The sequence below is a fragment of the Nicotiana sylvestris genome, chromosome 7, assembly GCF_000393655.2.
Source record: "Nicotiana sylvestris chromosome 7, ASM39365v2, whole genome shotgun sequence".
In the NCBI taxonomy this organism is placed as follows: domain Eukaryota; kingdom Viridiplantae; phylum Streptophyta; class Magnoliopsida; order Solanales; family Solanaceae; genus Nicotiana; species Nicotiana sylvestris.
Window position 1 is genome coordinate 32,567,941 of NC_091063.1, and position 21,205 is coordinate 32,589,145.

Consider the following 21,205-nt stretch of genomic DNA (forward strand, 5'->3'; position numbering starts at 1 on the left):
TTTCACTAAGTCTTTTAGCCGAAAAGAGGAAAAATATATAGCCTCTTTAGAGGCCGAATTGGCCCAACTTAAAGAGCATAAGGGTCGACCTAAAAGAGCCTAAGGGTCGATATAAAAGAGCCCAAGGGCCAAAATATATAGGGTTAGAGACTTTGCTCTCACTCAACTCCGACTCAAAGGTCCCGACATCCCGAGCTCACATCAAATCAATTTAAGCTTAGCTCGAGGATTAACAAAAACCTTAAGAGGTATTATATTGATCTAAAAAAAACCAAAGGGTTTATTATGTTCTGAGTCCACACCGATATTCGGACTGATTATTAGAGTTATACAATCAATTTTTTCACAAATGAAGACGAATTGGAATTCAACACAAATCTAAGATAAATTAAAGAGGTTCTTTATATTTATAAGAGACGTCTGCAAAATATATTTACAATGCCCACGAAGGGCCCCTGCACAAAAACACAAAAACAAAACCTAAATCTACTTCAAGGCCACATCCTCGAGAGTTGCGTCTTCTGGAGCCACGTCTTCGGGAACCTTCTCCTCGGGGACTTCATCTTAATCTCCTCCGCTCTCGGAGCCGCTAGCCAAATCCCCGTTATCAGAGAGCAAAGCGGCAGCTTCTTCCTCCAAAGTCTTTGCTTTATCAATGTCGGCTGAGAGGTCGAAGCCACGAGCGTGCACCTCCTCGAGGGTTTGTCTCCGAGACTGCCGCCTGGCGTAGCCAAGATCACATGGTAACTTAACTTCGACCGCAATTGATATCTCCTTTGTCCAAGTTTTAGCAGCTTCGGCGTCAGCTCGGTACGAAGACACAAATGCCTTTGCATCAGATTTGGCCTTTGCTAGCTCAGCGGCATAATTAGCTTCGAGCTCCTCGATTTTGTGGCTTCTAGCCAGGCTTTCCTCCCTTACACTTTGAAGCTGGAGTTCAATCAAAGTCAACTACTCCCGAAGTGTATCTTTCTCTGAGGCGAGACAATCCATGTGTTGTCTCCACCCTAGGGTCTCAACCTCTTTCATCTGGAGCTCCTCTCGAAGCTGCTCCACCAGCTCGCCCTTCTGTTGGACCTGCAAAGTTAAAATGTTAGTCTCCAAATCGAGTAAATGCATAACAAGATTCACAAAGGCTATGTTACCTTTTCGATAAGCTCGGTCTGTTCTTGACGAGCCTTTGCCAACTTGGATCGGAGATCACTGATCTCCCCCTCTTTTTTGACATAGAGGATCTTAAGACTGTCCCTCTCTTCCACGACCTTTTTGAGTTCGGCTTCACATCGGGAAATCTTAGCTCGAGATTTGGCAAATGCTTGTCGGTGAAGTGACACGGTCTTCTCACAAAGAAAAGGAGTTAGGCTTAGAAAGGTGAAAGTTAAATTCGAAGCATAGTTATGAAGACGAAACTTTCTTGTTTGAGAAGCTTTTCAGCCTCTTCAAAAATAAATAAGGCGTCAGGATCGGGGCCAGCTTCGATCCGCGTGAGGAAATCCAAAAAAATCACCCCTTTCATGGGTCGTTCCCACATCAGGAATCCTCATGTCCTGGGCATCTCGGAATTGTCCTTCAGAGAACACTAGGCCCTGCAATGAGTTATCTATGTTTATTATCCTAAGTGATTCACTTGGGATATTATCCTGTCTTTGAAGGGCCTCGGAGTTAGGCTCTTCGAGCTCATCCACCAAGCGTCCTTCGGGACGAGGTGTACCTTTTCCAGCTGATGGCTCGGGGACTTTTCTCGAGCTCCCCTATGAAATTTCTTCGGTTCGAGATCGAACCACCTCTGCCACCATCAGTTCAACGGCTTTCGGAGCGTCACTGCTACCTCTTTTTCGAGCTACCAGCAGACAGTAGTCTTCTTCTCCCTCTTCATCCTCATCCTGAAGACGTTGGGCCGTCTCTAGAGATAGGACCACGGTATCAGCTTTATTCTTTCAAGCCTTGCTTTTCTTTGGCTTTGGGGAATTTGCAGACAACCCCCTCTTTCTTTTCTTTTCCTTGGAAGGCTTTGGGATCTCTTCTTCACCAGTAGGGGGCAACCGCATAGCAACGGCGTCTCTGAGGCCTGCATAAAGATAAAGTAAATATTTTGTTAGAAACGTAAGAATGCGAACAAAAAGACTCACTATGGTTTTTAGCCTCCTATCGACCTTTGGCTAGGTCACGCCAGTTGCGCTCCGTGTATGAAGAAGTAGAGGCCAATTTTCGGACCCAACCCTCGAGGTCCGAAACCGCATCGGGAAACCAAGCAGCAATTACACCGTCGGAAAAGAATTAGGTTGGGAAAGAGTAGGGAAAGTGGAATATAAAGTCACTATCGATGAGCCTGTACTTACGTTTCATGTTCCATTCCTCGGGGAATGACATCCTCTCAGCATGAATCAGGTCAGAGGTCCTGATTCAGATAAACCGACTTATCCATCCTCGATCCTTGTCCTCATCGATGTTGGAGAAGAGAGATTTCATGGATCGGCGTTGCAGCTTTATCAGGCCACCTCGATAAAGATGAGGGATGTATAGCCTAATCAGATGATCGAGGGTGAAATGCATCCCCTCGACCTAGCTCGAGAAGTATCTGATCAGATTGACGATGCGCCAGAATGAAGGATAGATCTGGCCAGGTGTCACTTAGTATTGTTGGCAAAAATCAAGAATAACTGGATTTGTGGGACCTAGAGATGGATATGCAGGACCCAGTATGAATGAGTAGGTATACATGCTTAGATACCCTGCATTGTGAGTAGTGATGTCCTCTTTAGGGGAAGGGATCACCACATTTTTGTTATCCCATTTATAGTCCTTTTTCACCTACTCGAGCTAACTTTCGGGTATCAAGCAGATGTATCAGGACATGGGCTCACATCGGCCTGGTGTCGACGCAGGTTTATCAATCTTGAAATCAGATGTTATTTTACACGGCGGGGGAATACACTCCTCAATACGAGGTGGCACCACCATTTTATTTTTGGTTGGCCGTGATGACGAAGAGGTTTTTTCTTTTTGGGGAACAGGTTTAGATGTTTTAGCCATTATGGTTTAGATATTCAAAAGGAGAGAACGTTGATGATGAAGTAAGAACAGATTGAGAGAAGGGTGAACTCAGGGAAGTAGAAAGAGCTAATTAGATTTTGAGAACGATTTGAGAAGTAAAGTTTGCAAAATTATAAAGTTGGCCTATTTATAGAGGTCACCTAAGCGTATTGGGGAAGCCAAATAGCCAACCATCAGTCGCCTCTAATTAATGACCTTGGAAACTATGGAGATGCGACCTTTCAATCACTTCAGTCACTGACATCACGGGATTGGCATCGTGATCGAGTTATCGAAGGGTTGAGAATCAAATCATTTCTTATCATTTTATTCTAAGAAACGCAGGTACTATCTGTATACGGTCAAAATCAAATATGCCCGATTCCCCGGGCTCGAGGGTCCCTTCAAGCCCGAGTTCAGGTAAGGTCGATTCCGAGATCGATGGACCAGACTCAAGCTCGAAGACATAATGCAATGTCCGAGGATCGAAGTACGCAAACAACATCGGAATCAAGTACATCCGGCTCCAAGACAGTGCCGTTGTGAGTTTGTTACAGAAGGACAAGATTTTTGCCACGTCCCCAAGATCATAGCATAAATTCTGGAATTGATTTGTACGAACTAGTACAAATCCGTACTAGGCGGTTACACAACTGTCCCAATAAAATTCTTTAATGTAAATGGAAATGTACCTTATTTAGGGCTCCCCTTCTATATAAAGCTCATTCCCTTGTCCTCATGATGCTTACAAATGATTGGGGTCCCCTTATAATTTTAAAAAAAAAGTTCAATAGAGATGGCATATCTTTATGCAATTTTATATTATATGCGTGAGTGATTGTGTGATACAATTGGCTTTTTCTCTTCCTTCCCGTGGCACCTAATCTAAGACATGCGAAAGGAGGAGAGGATATTCTTCCAATAAAATAGAAAAAAAGAAGGAAAAAAAAAGAGAAAAAGGAGAACTTTTCCAAAAACAAGAGCGCTAAGCAAAGGTTTGACATGTAACACAGAAAATAGAATATGATTGAGAACAATGATTAATGTCTTTTAAACGCATTGTTTTTGCAGATTAATGAAGTTAGGTTTCAGCCCAATAAGAATCAATATATAAGTAGATAACCTATCATATGACACACACAGAAAAAAGAGAAATTATAAAAAGACACTTTGTAGCAATTGTCACACCTCCTTTTTCCGGCCCCGCGAGGGGCGTAGGGAGTTTTTTCCAATTAAAGGACAGTCGAAACGGGATTTATTTGTTTGTTTCAGAGTCGCCACCTGGGAATTTTAAGGCATCCCAAGTCACCGGTTTTAATCCCTGAATCGAGGAGAATATGACTCTGTTTGTTATTCTGCGAACCAGAAATCCTGAGTAAGGAATTCTGTTAATTCCGGAGAAGGTGTTAGGCATTCCCGAATTCCATGGTCTAGCATGGTCGCTTAACCATTTTTATATTTGGCTTAATTATCTTGATTTACTAAATACATTTTTTCTTGTTGCCCGATTTTATTACCGCTTTTGTTTAGATTGTTTACAATTATGTAAACGAATCACGCGTATGTATATTCGTATTATATACCCTTTATAATTGTAGAGAATCGTGTCACGCATACGTGTACACAGAAAGGTTGATAATATTTTTTGTATATATATAAAAAATGATGTACGCAATCGTGCTTAAAATAAAATCAAGAACATTCGCCCCTTTTGTATGATTAAGTAGTGAACCGCACATCTCGGGTTTTTATGAAATTAATTTAATATCCTCCAACGAATCTCTTTTTATTAAAACTTTGACTCAAATTTGCGCGAACGCATAATCCGTACTGCCTTAAAAATGTAATTTAGGCCACGCGAACGTATCCCTAGTTTCACAAAATATTCTTGATGGTAGTATAAATTTTTCCACAAATTATTTATTACATCCATATTTTTATGTGAAAATCATAAGAAATCAATATTTTTCTAGTCTCTAAATTCCTCGAAAAGAATTCACAATTTATTGGACGTTGATCGCAAATTATATTTTTTCGCGTATAAATTGTATTCCTTCAAGCCATTCAAATTTAAAGAGTAAAAATAAACAACGTGTGATTAATACTACCATTTTTCTCGTAAATACAATATATGCATGCCCAAAATGTGAATGTCGTATAAAACTAAAAAAAATTGATTCATGAAAGGAAGTGATATTTTCGAAGAATTTTCATTATTCTATTTGTAGCGAATGCTATTTTTACGTTCTTAAAATTGTTACAATTTATAAATCTAATCTCCTTCTACATCACTTGTTCTTAATCCGATAGGCATAATTATTTTGATTAATTCTGCTTATGATTGAGTTTGGGATATACATAATCAAACCAATTTTTATTCTCAATCTATGCGAACTATTGCTAAACACTAACTTTATGCGTTGCACAAATTGTTGACGTTATCTTTTACATTAATTTTAAAGAAATGAGTTGATCGCCTTCAAATACCTAGGCCATTTGTTATTAAGAAAGAGAACTAATCTACCTGTTGACTTAATAAGATGATATCACATATAACATCATTCGCCATATTCCAACATTGTGAACATAACGGATTGTATTAATGCATCTTTCAACTATTGATTATAAACATAGCCATTATTATGCCATATATGAACAAAATACAACTAACATCATTCAATCCACAACTAAATCGGATATTTGACAGAATAGGCTAGTGATATAGTTTTTTTTTTTTGACATTTCCATACTATTCTTTACTTAACTAACAATGTCCCAAGACTTAATTAATGGCCAACTTTATGCCATGTTCCTTATCTTGATAATTCAATCATAACTATACTTAATGAAATTTTGAAGTAGATAACATTATCACAACACTTATACGAACTTCAAACGGGAATGATTAACTAATAGTCATCATGTCAAGCATACTACCATGTTAAATAACTAAAACAAAACTGAAATTTAAACGAGTAAAAGACATAATTATAATCCCAAACTTCATTTATTTGGCCATGTTGAAGATTTCCACAACATGAGTTTAAAATATATACCTGGAAATGAGGGTAAATAAGGCAAATTTCAGCAGTAGCAACAGCAACTAAACCAACAGAATATACCAATGTTTCAACAGATTTCAACAGCAAACAACCAGACCCATGAAGCCCAGACGTATAGTGGCAGGAATTTTAAGAAATTTCAGATTTAACCCAAGCAATATCAACAAACAGACCCGGACAGATTCAAAAAACAATGTTTCAGATTTCCTTTCTTTCTCTTCTATTTTTCTGTTCCAGATCCTTTCTTTTTATTTTTTCCTTAGTTCTGTTTTTTTTCTTCTCTTCTTAATCTCTCTTCAGATTCCTCTCTATAATCTGTATCTCTCTCTCTCTCTTTCGATTCTGTTCTCTATCTCCTTTCTATCTTCTCTCCTTCTCAGATTTGTTCTCTTCTAGATTTTTCTCTATATTCTCCTTCTATTTTTCTCTCTAATCTGTGTGTGTCCCTAAAATTAGTCTCCAACTCCTCTCTTTATGCAAGTTAACTCCCTTCTTCTTTAGACCACTGCCCGGACCCCCTCTAAGGCAGATTTTTCCATTAAAATCTACCACTAAACTGCTTTTTCTTAGTTAATCAGCACTAAGGATACCTTTCCCTTATTTTCAGCCCTTCCACTTCCCTTGGTTTCCCATTATTACATTAAATTATAGCCATCAACATTCCACTATAACACACTAATACTAACATATTATTCCTACTGTTTCTATCCCAGAAATACCCCTATAATCCCTTAATATTATTGTTATTACTGTCCCAGACCAAAACTGCCTAAACCTTAACAAATTATCTGAATTAAACTGTTTAGCAGCTAATAACCAATTCCTAAATCAAACAAACACTTTATCCTTACAGATTAGGCTAAACAGGGAAATGCAATAGCTAATTGATCCAACAAACCCAATGTCCAATAGCTAATGGACAAAAGCTAAATTCAGATTGAACACTGAACTTGCATACAAACATATTAACAATACACAGAACTCAACAGAACAAATTTGAATAGAAATTGAGATCAACATGAATGCAGGGGTATGTCAGTACTGACCTTGCCTGAAACTAACTGCTCAAAATCAACACACACATGTTTGACAAACTTTCTGACTTATCAAACAAGAACCAACTGATTACAACAAAATGATAATAACCAATCCAAAACAGATAAACAGGTTGTTACAATCAGCATTAATGGAAATAAGAATTTACAAAACAACTAATCGACGAACTTAATCGAGTCGATTATACATATTGTAAACAATCATAACCAACAGAGACAATGCTATAATTTGATCTCATAAACGGGTATGAGACAGAATCACAAAACCAAATAAACAAATATGAAAATTACACAGGCTACTGAAACAGTCAACAATATACACATAAAATACAGAAAGGAGTAGGGAAAATACATTTGAACCTTCAAATTTATACGGACACAGGGTCAACTTGGATTTGGACCTCTTGAGGTTGAACAGACTTTATTCGAAGTATTCTCAATTGAGAGTACCTCGATTAAAGTCTCTTAGACCTCAATACCTTAATTAATCGGACAACTTCCATGATTTGGCATTTTAGGGTTTTTTAAAGGTTTGATTTGGAGCTCAATCATTTCCGATCAGATTCGAAGGGAATAAAAGAAGTCATAGGGGTGAGGGAGGCCTAGGGGTCATTTGATGTGAATCTGAAATGGATCTGGGTGAGTTAATGTTTGACTCGAATCTTCAAATGAAGATTCGAGAAGCTCTGAGATGATTCGAGCCAAACAAACAACAGATCCATAACGAGGTAGGTTAGGGGGTGCTATGGTGTTAATTAGGGGCTATTTGGTTTGGATCTGAGTTTGGCTCGAATCTTCAAATGAAGATTCGAGAACCTCCAGGAGGATTCGAACTTAGTGGCTAACAGATTTGGATATAGGATAGTCAGGGGGTTCAGGGGTGTTGAGGTGGTGACCGGTGGCGTTGTTGCCGCCGGGTTTCAGGCGATGGAGAGTTAGGGCGGCTAGGGTTAGGGGTGTGTTTTCGGAGATGATGATGAACAGTAGAGGAGAGGGGGTGTTTAGTTAGGGGGCCGAGGTATGGATTTGGGGTTTATATAGGGGAGGGGTGAATTGATCTAGGCCGTTAGATCAAACATGATCCACGGTCAGGATCAGTTCACTTATCCAAACGATGTCGTTTGGTTTAAGTTTGGGGAAAAGGTTGGCCCGGGGGGTGAAGTGGATCGGGTCTTGGTGAGTTTTCGGGGCCGTTGGATCAAGATAGATGAACGGTTCAGATTGACTGCTTAAAACGCCGTCGTTTCATATCAAACAAAGGCTGCCCTGAACCATTTGATTTGTTCGATCAACGGCTCAGATTGATGATACCCATACGACGTCGTTTGGGAGCCGGTTGAGACCTGGTCTTGGACTGGGTCATTACCCATTTTGGGCCTGAGTTTTTTTGTTAAAAATGGCCCAAACCAATTTTCTTTTCTTATTTTTCTTTTACTTATTAAATTCCTAATTTTAATTATAAAACATTACCCTTACAAAAATATTAATTACCTTTTAACAACTATTAACACATAGACAAAACATTAAACACATAATGACATATTTAAATGACAAAAATAGAACAAATGCATATTTTTTCGATTTTCTTTTTGAATTTAATCAATTCTTAAATGCATAATTAAATCTTAGATATGCATGCAATTATAACAAAGTAAACATTTACGGACAAAACACAAATATTTAACAAATGAAACATAAATTCTAAAAATTGCATACCAAGAGAATTTTGTTTTATTTTTTGATTTATTTTAGAGTATTTTTCGTGAGGCAAAAATCACGTGCTCACAGCTGCCCTTCTTTGTGCGGAAACTCGAAGAGTTTTCGTGTAAAGATAAAGTGAGCGGATATGAGCGATTTATGCCTGTTCGAATACTCTGTGGGAAGCACATTTTGAAAGATTTGACCGAACCTCTGCTTCAAAGGTTTCCTACATATCCTTGGATATAAAGGAATCAGGTCAATGTAGTTCGCGAAGTTTTGGGTAGCTGGGACTACCATGGGACTGTGATGTTGCTGCTGTTTCGTGCTGCTTTTACTGCTTGCTGACCTCCTTATTACACCCTGCTTTAAAGGTAAAACAAAAAGCTAAACTAGACTATGGTATATGAATTACAAAATCTTATCTAGATCCTGCCCTTGCGTTTCTTGTTGTCTTGATGTCTTGGTGACTCCTAGGCATCCTTTGCTTCTGACTTATTCCGCATTTCCTTTCATTGTGTCTCGTATTTCCTTTATCTGTTTGGGACTCTTGTTGTTTCCTGCTGGGGATTTGGTTGGACTCCTCTGCTTTATTGACTTTACATGTGCTCCTTTCTCATATGGGCGGGCTTTTGACTTTAACCCGTAATGTCAAAATACATTGCCATTCTGTTCTTCAGGTGGGCGCCTGATTACTGATACTTCAATTGTATTCCCTTATTCTCCAGGTAGGTGCCTGACTGCTAATACTTCAATTTTATTCCCTTATTCTCTAGTTGGGCGCCTGACTACTGATACTTCAACTGTATTCCCTTATTCTCCAGGTGGGCGCCTGACTGCTTATACTTCAATTGTATTCCCGTATTCTCCAGGTGGGCTCCTGAATGCTGATACTTCAACTGTATTCCCTTATTCTCCAGGTGGGCGCCTGACTGCTGATACTTCAATTGTGTTCCCTTATTCTCCAAGTGGGCGCCTGACTGCTGATACTTCAATTGTTTTCCCTTATTCTCCAGGTGGGCGCTTGATTGCTGATACTTCAATTGTATTCCCTTATTCTCCAGGTGGGCTCCTGACTGCTGATACTTCAACTGTATTCCCTTATTCTCCAGGTGGGCACCTGACTGCTGATACTTCAAATGTGTTCCCTTATTCTCCAGGTAGGCGCCTGACTGCTGATCCTTCAATTGTATTCCCTTATTCTCCAGGTGGGCGCCTGACTGCTGATGCTTTAATTGTATTCCCTTATTCTCCAGGTGGGCACCTGACTGCTGATACTTTGATTGTGTTCCCTTATTCTCCAGGTGGGCGCCTGACTGCTGATACTTCGATTGTATTCCCTTATTCTCCAGGTAGGCGCCTGACTGCTGATACTTCAATTGTATTCCCTTATTCTTCTGGTGGGCGCCTGACTGCTAACATTTCAACTCTTCATCCTTGTTCTCCAGGTGGACACCTGATTGCCTTTTCAATTGTTCATCCTTGTTCTCCAGGTGGACGCCTGATTGCCATTTCCTTTCTTCATCCTTGTTCTCCAGGTGGACGCCTGATTGCTATTTCCTTTCTTCATCCTTGTTCTCCAGGTGGACGCCTGATTACTATTTCCTTTCTTCATCCTTGTTCTCCAGGTGGACGCCTGATTGCTATTTCCTTTCTTCATCCTTGTTCTCCAGGTGGACGCCTGATTTCCATTTCCTTTCTTCATCCTTGTTCTCCAGGTGGACGCGTGATTACTATTTCCTTTCTTCATCCTTGTTCTCCAGGTGGACGCCTGATTGCTAACATTTCCATTCTTCATCCTTGTTCTCCAGGTGGACGCCTGATTGCTATTTCCTTTCCTCATCCTTGTTCTCCAGGTGGACGCCTGATTGCTATTTCCTTTCCTCATCCTTGTTCTCCAGGTGGACGCCTGATTGCCATTTCAATTCTTCATCCTTTGCGCTGCTTTATTCTTGCTTGCTGGGGATAATACCACTGTGGGAGTCTTCTTTCTTCCCCTCCTTCAAATTCAAATTTTTTTTTCTTTTTTTTTTTTATTTTCTCTCAACACTGCTGAGATAAAAGTGTTATCTTCTCGGGATAACGTTGTTGAGGATAACGCTGCTGGGGAATTTTATCCCTTCAAATCGATGCTTCATTCTTCTGGAAGCTGATGGGGATGATAATGGCTTTTTTCTTTTCTGAGCACAAGTGTCATCCCGTTGTTCTGTCTGCTGGGAAATAACTTCCTCCATTTAAACTTATTATGTTGGGGCAACACTGGTTCAAAGACCACTTCCCTTGGGACTGGTGTTATCTTTATTCTTCCTCGAAAGGGTACCTGACTTCCAGAAAATTTTCCAAATGAAAGGAAAATTTTCTGCTCCAGTTTGACAGCCTCCCTTATGGCATGTATTTCCGACATCGATGCCATTTCCTTTACCTGCTTCAAATCAAACAAAATTTGTTAGTTTAAAAATGCGGTGGTTGGTTATGATACTCCTACTGGAGATGGCTTTCCCTTTCTCTTTCCTTGCTCTGCATTCCACAACTTGTTGGGGATGATATTATTTGCTGGGAATAATCCCTTTCTGCTGGGGATATCCCTCTTCTTTTGTGGCATAGCTCAGAAATTGTCCTTTCCCCGACCTTTTAGTCTAGTATGAATTTCCCAAATCATGCTCATTGCTCTCCTTGATTTGTCCACAGGCCTTGGCCATGAGGTTTATAACCTTTGATTTTGGCAAGGATATCCCTCTTGACACTCGTCAATCCTTTTGTTGGGGATATCTTTCTTGACACTGGCCTCGCGCTTGTTCCTTCCTAACTATACCACTTGGATGTACTAGTCAGATCTTATCTTGGAAAGCTGATGGCCTATTTTGAAGTCATTTCCCACTGGTTCTGACCAAACAGACTCTACTGGGGAAATTTCTATGAAAGGAAAAGATAAAAGGGAACAGAATAAAAGACAACGGAAAAAAATGACTCTTTAACAAAAGAAACTATAAATAAAAACCTATCAAACGCAAATACCGACTCTAATGGTCATGACATGCACATGTGGCCTATCCTCTGCCGTCAATCGTCTTTCAAGACCTTCAATTGGCAATTCCCCATCTGATTCCCAATCTTATTCGACTTGTAGTGCCCGAAGGGTTTTCACTATCAAGCCTCTCTCATTTTGGTTTTTCTCTCAGCTTTCATCGCCTTATGGTGTCCGTGAAGATTTTCACCGATAAGACTCTCTCATTTGTATCACTTTCCAGCTGGGGATTTGGAGTGTTGCCGGTATGACTCTCTCTGCTGGAGATTAGAGTCCTTTCTGCTGTGGAACAGAATGTTATGTTCGCCGGTAAGACTCTCATTTGTCTGACTTGGCATCTTTTGAAGACTGGTCAGAAGGTCTTTCTTTGGACCGTAATGTGGGTTTTGGATAGGGCTAGAAAAAAAAAGGTATTAAAGGCTCAAAAAAGCATTAATTCTGGGTTATTAGTTACAACTTTCGGAACTAGATTTATTTACCACAAACGCAACTTTTGCCCCAGTTTCTTGCTTGGGGATATTTTACTTGATTGATTTATATATTTTCAAAACTATGACCGAGCCGTGAAGCGCCTACGTATCCTCTTTGAGGAATCAGGTCAAACGTAGTTCACTACAATAATAGTGATTTTCTATTTTTCTTTTCTATTTTTTTTTAAACTTTCATTGATTCCAAGAGAGGGTAAGAAAGAAACGAATGTGGCTCAAAGGGGAAAACAGAGGGTACAGTATTTGGATAGCAGAATAAATTGCCTTTGTCATTCCAATCTTTGAAATAATGCCGAATACAAACATTTAATAACTATCCCAAAGAAAAATTATGCATAATATCTCTTTACCGCGTCAGAATTGATAGCCATGTCTATGCATTTTCCTTCAATATCTGTTAAACATAGCGCACCATTGGACAATACTCTGGTCACAGTGAATGGTCCTTGCCAATTCGGGGCAAATTTGCCCTTTGCTTCAACCTGATGTGGAAGAATACGTTTCAGCACATGTTGACCCACTTCAAACTTTCGGGGACACACCTTTTTGTTGTATGCCCTTGCTATTCTTCTTTGATATAATTGGCCATGACATACTAATGCCAATCATTTTTCATCAATCAAGTTTAACTGTTCCAGACGGGTTTTGACCCATTCATCATCATCAATCTTAGCTTCGGCGATGATCCGAAGGGAAGGAATTTCAACTTCTGCAGGAATTACTGCCTCAGTGCCATATACCAACAAATAAGGAGTTGCTCCTACTGAAGTGCGAACAGTAGTGCGATATCCCAATAACGCAAATGGTAATTTTTCATGCCATTGTCTTGAACCTTCTACCATTTTCCGAAGTATCTTCTTTATGTTTTTGTTGGCTGCCTCGACTGCTCCATTCGCCTTGGGCCGATATGGGGTAGAGTTGCGATGTGTAATCTTAAACTGTTGACATACTTCCTTCATTAAGTTACTGTTAAGATTAGCACCGTTATCTGTGATGATCACCTTTGGGATTCCGAATCGACATATGATATTTGAGTGAACAAAATCGACCACAGCTTTCTTGGTCACTGATTTGAATGTTTTGGCCTCAACCCATTTGGTAAAATAATCAATGGCTACCAGAATGAACCTGTGCCCATTGGATGCTGCCGGCTCAATTGGTCCAATCACATCCATGCCCCAGGCAACGAAGGGCCATGGTGCCGACATTGTGTGCAACTCGGATGGTGGAGAATGAATCAAATCTCCGTGTATCTGGCATTGATGACACTTGCGCACAAAACTGATACAATCTCGCTCCATGGTAAGCCAATAGTAACCAGCTCGGAGGAATTTTCTTTGCCAACACATATCCGCTCATGTGGGGTCCGCAAACTCCCGAATGTACTTCAGACATGACAGCCGTAGCTTGTCTGGCGTCTATGCATCTTAATAATCCAAGGTCTGGTGTTCTTTTATACAAAACTCCTCTGCTTAAGAAAAATCCATTTGCCAATCGCCTAATGGTTTTCTTTTGATCCCCTGTGGCTTGTGCTGGATATATCTCTATTCTGATATACTCCTTGATGTCGTGGAACCATGGTTCACCGTCAAATTCCTCTTCAACCATATTGCAGTAAGCGTGCTGATCGTGGACTTGAATATGCAGTGGATCCACATAAGCTTTGTCCGGATGGTGCAACATTGATGCCAGGGTAGCCAATGCATCGGCAACCTCATTATGGATCCTTGGAATATGCCGGAACTCCACTGATTGAAACCGCTGACAAAGATCATGTAGACATTGTCGGTATGGTATGAGCTTCAAGTCTCGGGTTTCCCATTCTCCTTGAATTTGATGTACCAGAAGATCCGAATCTCCCATGACTAAGATTTCCTGGATACCCATGTCTGCGGCTAGCCTTAACCCCAAAATACAAGCTGCATATTCAGCCATATTATTGGTGCAATAAAATCAAAGTTGAGCCGTAACAGGATAGTGATGCCCTGTTTCAGAAATAATTACGGCTCCTACCCTGACTCCTTTCATGTTAGCGGCCCCATCAAAGAAAAGTTTCCAGCCAGGTTTTTCAATTTGTTCCATCTCATTGATATGCATTATTTCTTCATCGGGAAAATAGGTTTTCAATGGCTCGTACTCCTCGTCAACCGGGTTTTCAGCTAAATGATCGGCCAACGCTTGGGCTTTCATTGCAGTCCGAGTTACATAGATGATGTCAAATTCTGTGAGCAATATCTGCCACTTTGCAAGACTCCCCGTTGGCATAGGCTTTTGAAAAATATATTTCAACGGATCCAGACGCGAAATGAGGTAAGTAGTGTAGGATGACAAATAGTGTTTTAATTTCTGAGCTACCCAAGTTAGGGCGCAACATGTCTTCTCCAGATGAGTATACTTAACCTCATAAGCTGTGAATTTCTTGCTAAGGTAGTAGATGGCTTGTTCTTTTCTGCCGGTGGGGTCATGTTGCCCCAATACACAACCAAATGAATTTTCCAAGACCGTCAAGTAAAGAATCAGAGGTCTTCCTGGCTCTGGCGGGACCAGCACGGGTGGGTTTGACAAGTATCCTTTTATTTTATCAAATGCTTCTTGACACTCTTCAGTCCATTTGACCGCAGCATCCTTTTTCAACATTTGAAAATAGGCTCACAGGTTGTTGTGAGCTGAGCAATAAACCTGCTGATGTAATTCAACCTCCCCAGCAAACTCATTACTTCAGTTTTGTTCCTTGGAGGTGGCAATTCTTGGATGGCTTTGATTTTTGATGGGTCTAGCTCGATGCCTCGCCGACTGACTATGAATCCCAGCAACTTTCCAGATGGAACTCCAAATGCGCATTTGGCAGGGTTAAGCTTGAGGTTGTACCTGCGAAGTCTTAAGAAGAATTTCCTCAAATCCCCAACGTGGTCGGCCTGATGCTTTGATTTTATGATCACATCGTCCACGTATACCTCAATCTCCTTGTGTATCATATCATGAAACACCGTGGTCATTGCTCTCATGTAGGTTGCCCCGGCGTTCTTCAAACCGAATGGCATTACCCGGTAGTAATAAGTTCCCCATGGTGTGATGAATGCCGTCTTTTCTGCATCTTCTTCATCCATTAGAATTTGATGATACCCGGCATAACAATCCACGAAAGATCCTATCTCATGCTTGGCACAATTATCGATCAAAATATGGATATTGGGTAATGGGAAATTATCCTTCGGACTTGCTTTGTTGAGATTGCGGTAGTCGACGCATACTCTAATTTTGCCATCTTTCTTTGGCACAGGAACGATATTAGCCAACCAAACAGGATATCGAGTGACTCGAATGACCTTTGCCTCCAACTGTTTGGTGATTTCTTCTTTAATTTTCACACTCATATCAGGCTTGAACTTTCTCAACTTTTGCTTGACAGGAGGCACCATTGGATCAGTGGGCAATTTGTGAACCACTAAATCAGTGCTCAAGCCTGGCATGTCGTCATATGACCATGCAAAAACATATTTGAATTCTATGAGTGCTTTAATTAACTCTTCTCGGATCTTTGGTTCGAGATGGACACTTATTTTAGTTTCTCGGATATTATTCGTGTCCCCTATATTGATGTCTTCGGTATCACTCAGGCTAGGTTTGCTTTTTTCTTCAAAATGAATTAACTCTTTACTAATCTCTTCAAAAGCCTCATCTTCATCATATTCTGATTCATAATCACAATATATTTCTTGAATTATTATTTCGGAACCAGATTGATTTTTAAGACTGGGCTGAGGATTCCTCATGCATGCCATATCACTAGAGCCAGCGTAAAAAGAACTGTACAGAAAAAGAAGAAAAGGAAAAGAAAACTATCAGGAATGATAATGAAAAAGGAAACTGTATTTTATTGGATGATGAAAGATAACAAGGTTTGCACACTTCAAACAAACTGTAAGATAAGCATTGGGATTACAACCCTGAGGTAACCCAAACAAACTGAAGGAAAATCAAAAATAAACTACCAAGACTCCTTTCGAATGGGGAGAGGAGTGACTTTCCAATTATTAAGCTTTGTTTTTGGCCCAACGAATTGAACTTCTGCGTTGCTACAACTTTCCCCGCTTTCCACCATATTCACATCGTCAAACAATTTCTCGAATCTTTCAATTAATTCCTCCTCAGGATTGACCAGGAATTTAGAAATTGTTGTTATCGGGTGATTTTTAGCACCGGTCTTGACAAAAGACTTTGATAGATGTGGGACTGGTTTTGGAAGAACCCATGACTTTTGTTTCAGCTTTCTGGCCTTGCTCACGTCTGTGACAGTGGGTATGAATCCCAAACCAAATATTCCCCAGTTCTCGGGGAGAGATACTGGTTGAATAATTCCTTGCAAAGATGAGCCCAAACTTTTGCCGGGTACAAAACCATTTTTTAACATTTCATAGGCTACCATGACTGATGCAGAGGTTATCTTTGGATTCGGAAGGTACTTCCCCTCTGGAATTTTCTCTACCGACACTGTGTCGGACACTTGGTAAACCCATGGTCCTTGGTCATTTTATATTCATTCGATCTGTACAATGGCACTACTGGGAGAATTTAAACTTTCTTCCCCATGCACAACTATTTTTTGCTGATCCCATTCAAACTTGACCGCCTGGTGTAGTGTTGACGGGACTGCTTTAGCAGCATGGATCCATGGTCGACCCAACAGCAAATTATAAGAAACAGTTATATCCAACACTTGAAACTCCATTGTGAATTCAACTGGCCCTATTGTCAGCTCCAGCACTATGTCGCTAAATGAATCTCTGCTTCCACCGTCAAACCCACGTACGCAAATATTATTCTTCTGGATCCTCTCCTCTTTTATTTTCAACTTGTTTAAAGTGGAGAGAGGGCAGATGTTTGCACTTGACCCGTTGTCAACCAATACCCGGGTTACTACGGAGTTTTCACATTTCACGGTGAGGTAAAGAGCTCTGTTGTGCTCAGTACCTTCCACAGGCAATTCATCATCAGAAAATGTAATTCTATTTGCCTCAAAGATTCTGTTGGCTATTCTCCCCAAATGATTTATGGAGATCTTATCAGGAACGTGCACCTCATTCAGGATTATCATCAAAGCTTGACGGTGCTCCTCTGAATGGATCAGTAATGACAATAATGAAATTTGAGCGGGCGTCTTTTTCAATTGTTCCACAACAGAATAATCATGGAGCTTCATCTTTCTTAAAAACTCTTCCGCTTCTTCTTCCGTCACAACTTTCTTTATTGGTGTTGGATTATTTTTAGTTTTTCTTAACTCCTCGGGAATAAAACATCTTCCCGAACAAGTCAAGCCTTGCACCTCACAGACTTCTTCCTTGACTTCTTTTCCTTTATACATTACCGTCACCCATTCATAATTCCATGGAATGGCTTTGTTGCTGATCACTGGTAACTAGGTTACCGGCTTGATAATGACCCGATCTATACGGGCTCCTTCCACGACTACAATGGGTTTGTTGGCGACCCCTGGTACTATCACTTTCGATCTTTCTTGCTTTGTGGCAACTTTGCTCGAAGATCCCTTCTCAACTACCATAGATGGTTCATCACCATTTTTGTTCTTCTTAGGTATCGACTTCTCCTCAGTTAACTGCTTATCTGGCTTGGCTTCATGAGACCTGATCATTATGACGGTTTGTGACGGCTTCTTTGTTTCCCCATCAGCCTGTACTATTTCTATCATATTGGCCTCCTGATGGGCTGGCATTGGATTTCTGTTGATATTGGGAGCTTCGGGGGTTTGAACCTCAATTTTATTAGTATCAATCAGTTCTTGTATTGCATTCTTTAAATGCCAACATTTTTCCGTATCATGGCCTGGTGTACCAGAACAATACTCACAGCTAATGGTGTAGTCCAGATTCTTTGGAGGAGGATTGGGTAGCTTGGATTGTATTGGTCTTAGCATGTCCAGCTGTCTCAGCCTGTGGAACAGACTAGTGTAGGACTCTCACAATGGAGTGAAGGTTTTCCTTTTCTGCCCCCTTTCACCCATGAATACTGGACTAGGCCTGAAACCTGGTCCGGAGTGGGCTCGCGGATAAGGGTAGGTACTTGGTATGACAGGAGCACGCCAATTAGCGTGAACAGGTGGTTGATTGTATACTTGTGCATGGTTAATGGAAAAATGAGGTTCCGAAGGGTGATAGTAGTGTTGGGGTGAATTGTGGTGGTAAGTTGATTGGTGGGGTCGATGTTGATTATAGTAAGGAGGTGAACCTATGGATCCCGACCAAGTTCCTGAATCAACCACTGATGCTTCCTCCCTTTTCTTTCTTCCAATCCCTCCTACTCCGCCTTGAAATGCTTGAGTAGTTGCCTTAATAGCCGAATAACTCATGATTTTATTTGTTTTGAGGCCTTCTTCCACCATACCTCCCATCTTCACTACTTCGTTGAATGATTTTCCTATCGCTGAAACCAAATGGGCATAGTAAGTTGGCTCCAGGGCTTGTAAGAAGTAGTCTACCATTTCACTTTCCTTCATAGGAGGATCTACCCTTGCTGCCTGTTCCCTCCACCGGAAACCATACTCTCTAAAGCTCTCATTGTGTTTTTTCTCGAATTTTGTCAGGGATAGTCGATCTGGGATAATTTCTAGATTGTATTTGAAGTGATACGCAAATGCCTGTGCTAGGTCATCCCAGGTGTACCATCTCCCATGGTCTTGGCGAGTATACCACTCTAGAGCTGATCCGCTCAAGCTTTGACTGAAATAAGCCATTAGTAATTCGTCCTTTCCCCCAGCTCCTCGCATCTTGCTGCAGAAACCCCTTAAGTGGGCTACTGGATCGCCGTGACCGTTGTATAGGTCAAATTTGGGCATCTTAAAACCAATTGGTAATTGCACATTTGGGAATAAGCATAAGTCCTTGTAAGCCACACTGACCTGTCCTCCCAACCCTCGCATGTCTCGGAACGATTGTTCTAAGCTTTTGACCTTTCTGAACATCTCTTCTTGTTCAGCATTTTTGACTGGCTTGTTAATTTCAGTTGGGAGGTCAAAACGGGGGGTAAATGAATGGATTTCGGAGGCTTTGAGAGTAGGCTCCGGCGGGTAGTATTGGTTGTCCTGGGCGTGGAATGTAGGCTCACTAGGAGATTTGTGGAGTATAGCTGTGGGAGGTGCCACAAAGACAGGAGTTACAGGTGGAGGAAGGTATGGAACTGGTTTAGGAGGGGGAGACTGCGGTGTCTGAGAGGTGGTTCCTCGGTAGTGTTGGTAAATGGGGAAATTTGGGGATAATTCAGTGGTAATATTATCCTGAGTTTGGGTCATTGATGGAGCAGGGTTAGTTGGGTAAGATGGGGGTAACTGTCCTGTAGACCAGGCTTGGTACATCTCAGCCATTTGCTGCTTGAGTTTAAACATCTCTTCTTTCATTTTCCCGACATCCATCTCCTCTAGCTCAATACCTGTGTCAACATCTGGGATAGACATACTTTCGGGTATTGGTCCTTTTGATCTCGTGTGATAATGATAATATGCCAGTATACTCTTTAGAGAAACTAACTGCTTGAATTCTGGAAATGAGCAAACTTGTTAGTTTTGAGAGTTTAACACATATATAATTACACGTTGAGATGCAATGCTCCTAGACAAATAACCCATTTCTATTATGTATTTGCTCGGCTGCTTGTGTCATCCCAGCTTTTCTTGGTCTTTTATTGTTGCTCACTCTTATTTTATTTTATTTTTTTTATATTTTTTTATTGTGGTTGAATCTTATAGAGATTGCCTACGTATCATGCCCCTGCATGAATCAGACCTTGCGCAATTCGGACGTAAGGCAAACACTTTTATTTATTCTTGAAAATAATACAAAGATGGAACATACATCGCATTTGGAAAACATTTATAAGATAATTGTTTGAAAACACACACACCCAAATCAAAATGAAAGACACAACTTTTAACATCTCTGAACATGCCCTACTTTCCACTTTTGTTGTCAATCGTTGGATTATCTGCTCAATGTGGGGCTTGACCCGGATGACCTCCCAGTGTACGATACATTCTTTCTAACTCTATTGCCAGATGACGGGCAAAAATAGGTGCATGCTCTATAAACCTTTCATAATCCATCCCTTGGCAGTTTACATAACTTTGAGAGGTGTAAACTGCTAAATCATGGATTTGTGCCCTGAAATCTTGGAGACTTTGGTCTTGGTTTTGCAGTTGCTGTTGGCGAGTGGTGGCTATATCTCTGATACGGTCCTCACGATCTAGAGCTGACTCTAATTGAGCTTGGAGTCTGGCCTGATCGAGTCTTGCTTGTGCTCTTTCTCTGTCAATGTCAGCGTGCTGATGTTCTCTGTTGTATCTTCTCGCTTCTTCCAGTTGTGCACGAAGTTGGTCTTCTGAATGTATCCAATGGTCTTTTTCCTTCTTGAATTGTGCCCTGTCTTCTTCGGATTGCCTTACTTGGCGTTCCTTATTAGATCTGGCCTCTTCGTTTAATTGTTGGATTCTTTCTTTAGCTTTTCTCAACGCCTTTTCGGTTTTTGCCACAATGGAATCATAATCTTGCATTTTTTCAAAACGATTGGCGATGATTTTTTGATCCTTCCAACTCCTCATTGGTGTTTCAGAAGCTTTTTTCATTTTTTGAAATTGAGCGTGAAGATTTTCATTCTCACAAGCTAGACTCTTCTTCTCGCCTTCGGCTTCTTGTGCTTGCAAATCTTTCTCCAGACTGAGGCTCCTCAGATTTTTCTTTAAGGTATGGATAGTTGCTTTGTACCCCTTTTCTTTTTCTCCCCAAATCAGCCGCTCTTGGATTTTATCATTAAAGGTCTGAACATGGGGTCTTTTTGTTG

The 21,205-nt window shown here is 40.7% G+C and overlaps 1 protein-coding gene across 1 annotated transcript; it reads right to left on the minus strand.

Moving 5' to 3' along the window:
• Window positions 1-564: 564 nt before the first annotated feature.
• On the minus strand, window positions 565-18,011 carry LOC138872951 (uncharacterized). Its single transcript, XM_070151373.1, has 6 exons — window positions 17,936-18,011; window positions 17,333-17,476; window positions 1,944-2,068; window positions 1,146-1,337; window positions 1,021-1,077; window positions 565-930 (listed from the first exon to the last, which is right to left on the minus strand). Exons 1-6 carry the CDS (start codon window positions 18,009-18,011, stop codon window positions 565-567), a joined length of 960 nt encoding a protein of 319 aa, XP_070007474.1.
• Between the last annotated feature and the right edge of the window lie 3,194 nt (window positions 18,012-21,205).

What these genes read in the sequence shown, in the direction of transcription:
- LOC138872951 (XM_070151373.1), bottom strand. Translation starts at nt 18,011, where the DNA reads ATGATCAGGTCTCATGAAGCCAAGCCAGATAAGCAGTTAACTGAGGAG. An exon ending in ACCTAAGAAGAACAAAAATG is followed by an intron (nt 17,477 to 17,935) that starts GTGATGAACCAT and finishes TGATCCATTCAG; the next exon opens with AGGAGCACCGTCAAGCTTTG. An exon ending in TGATGAATTGCCTGTGGAAG is followed by an intron (nt 2,069 to 17,332) that starts GTACTGAGCACA and finishes ATCTTTATGCAG; the next exon opens with GCCTCAGAGACGCCGTTGCT.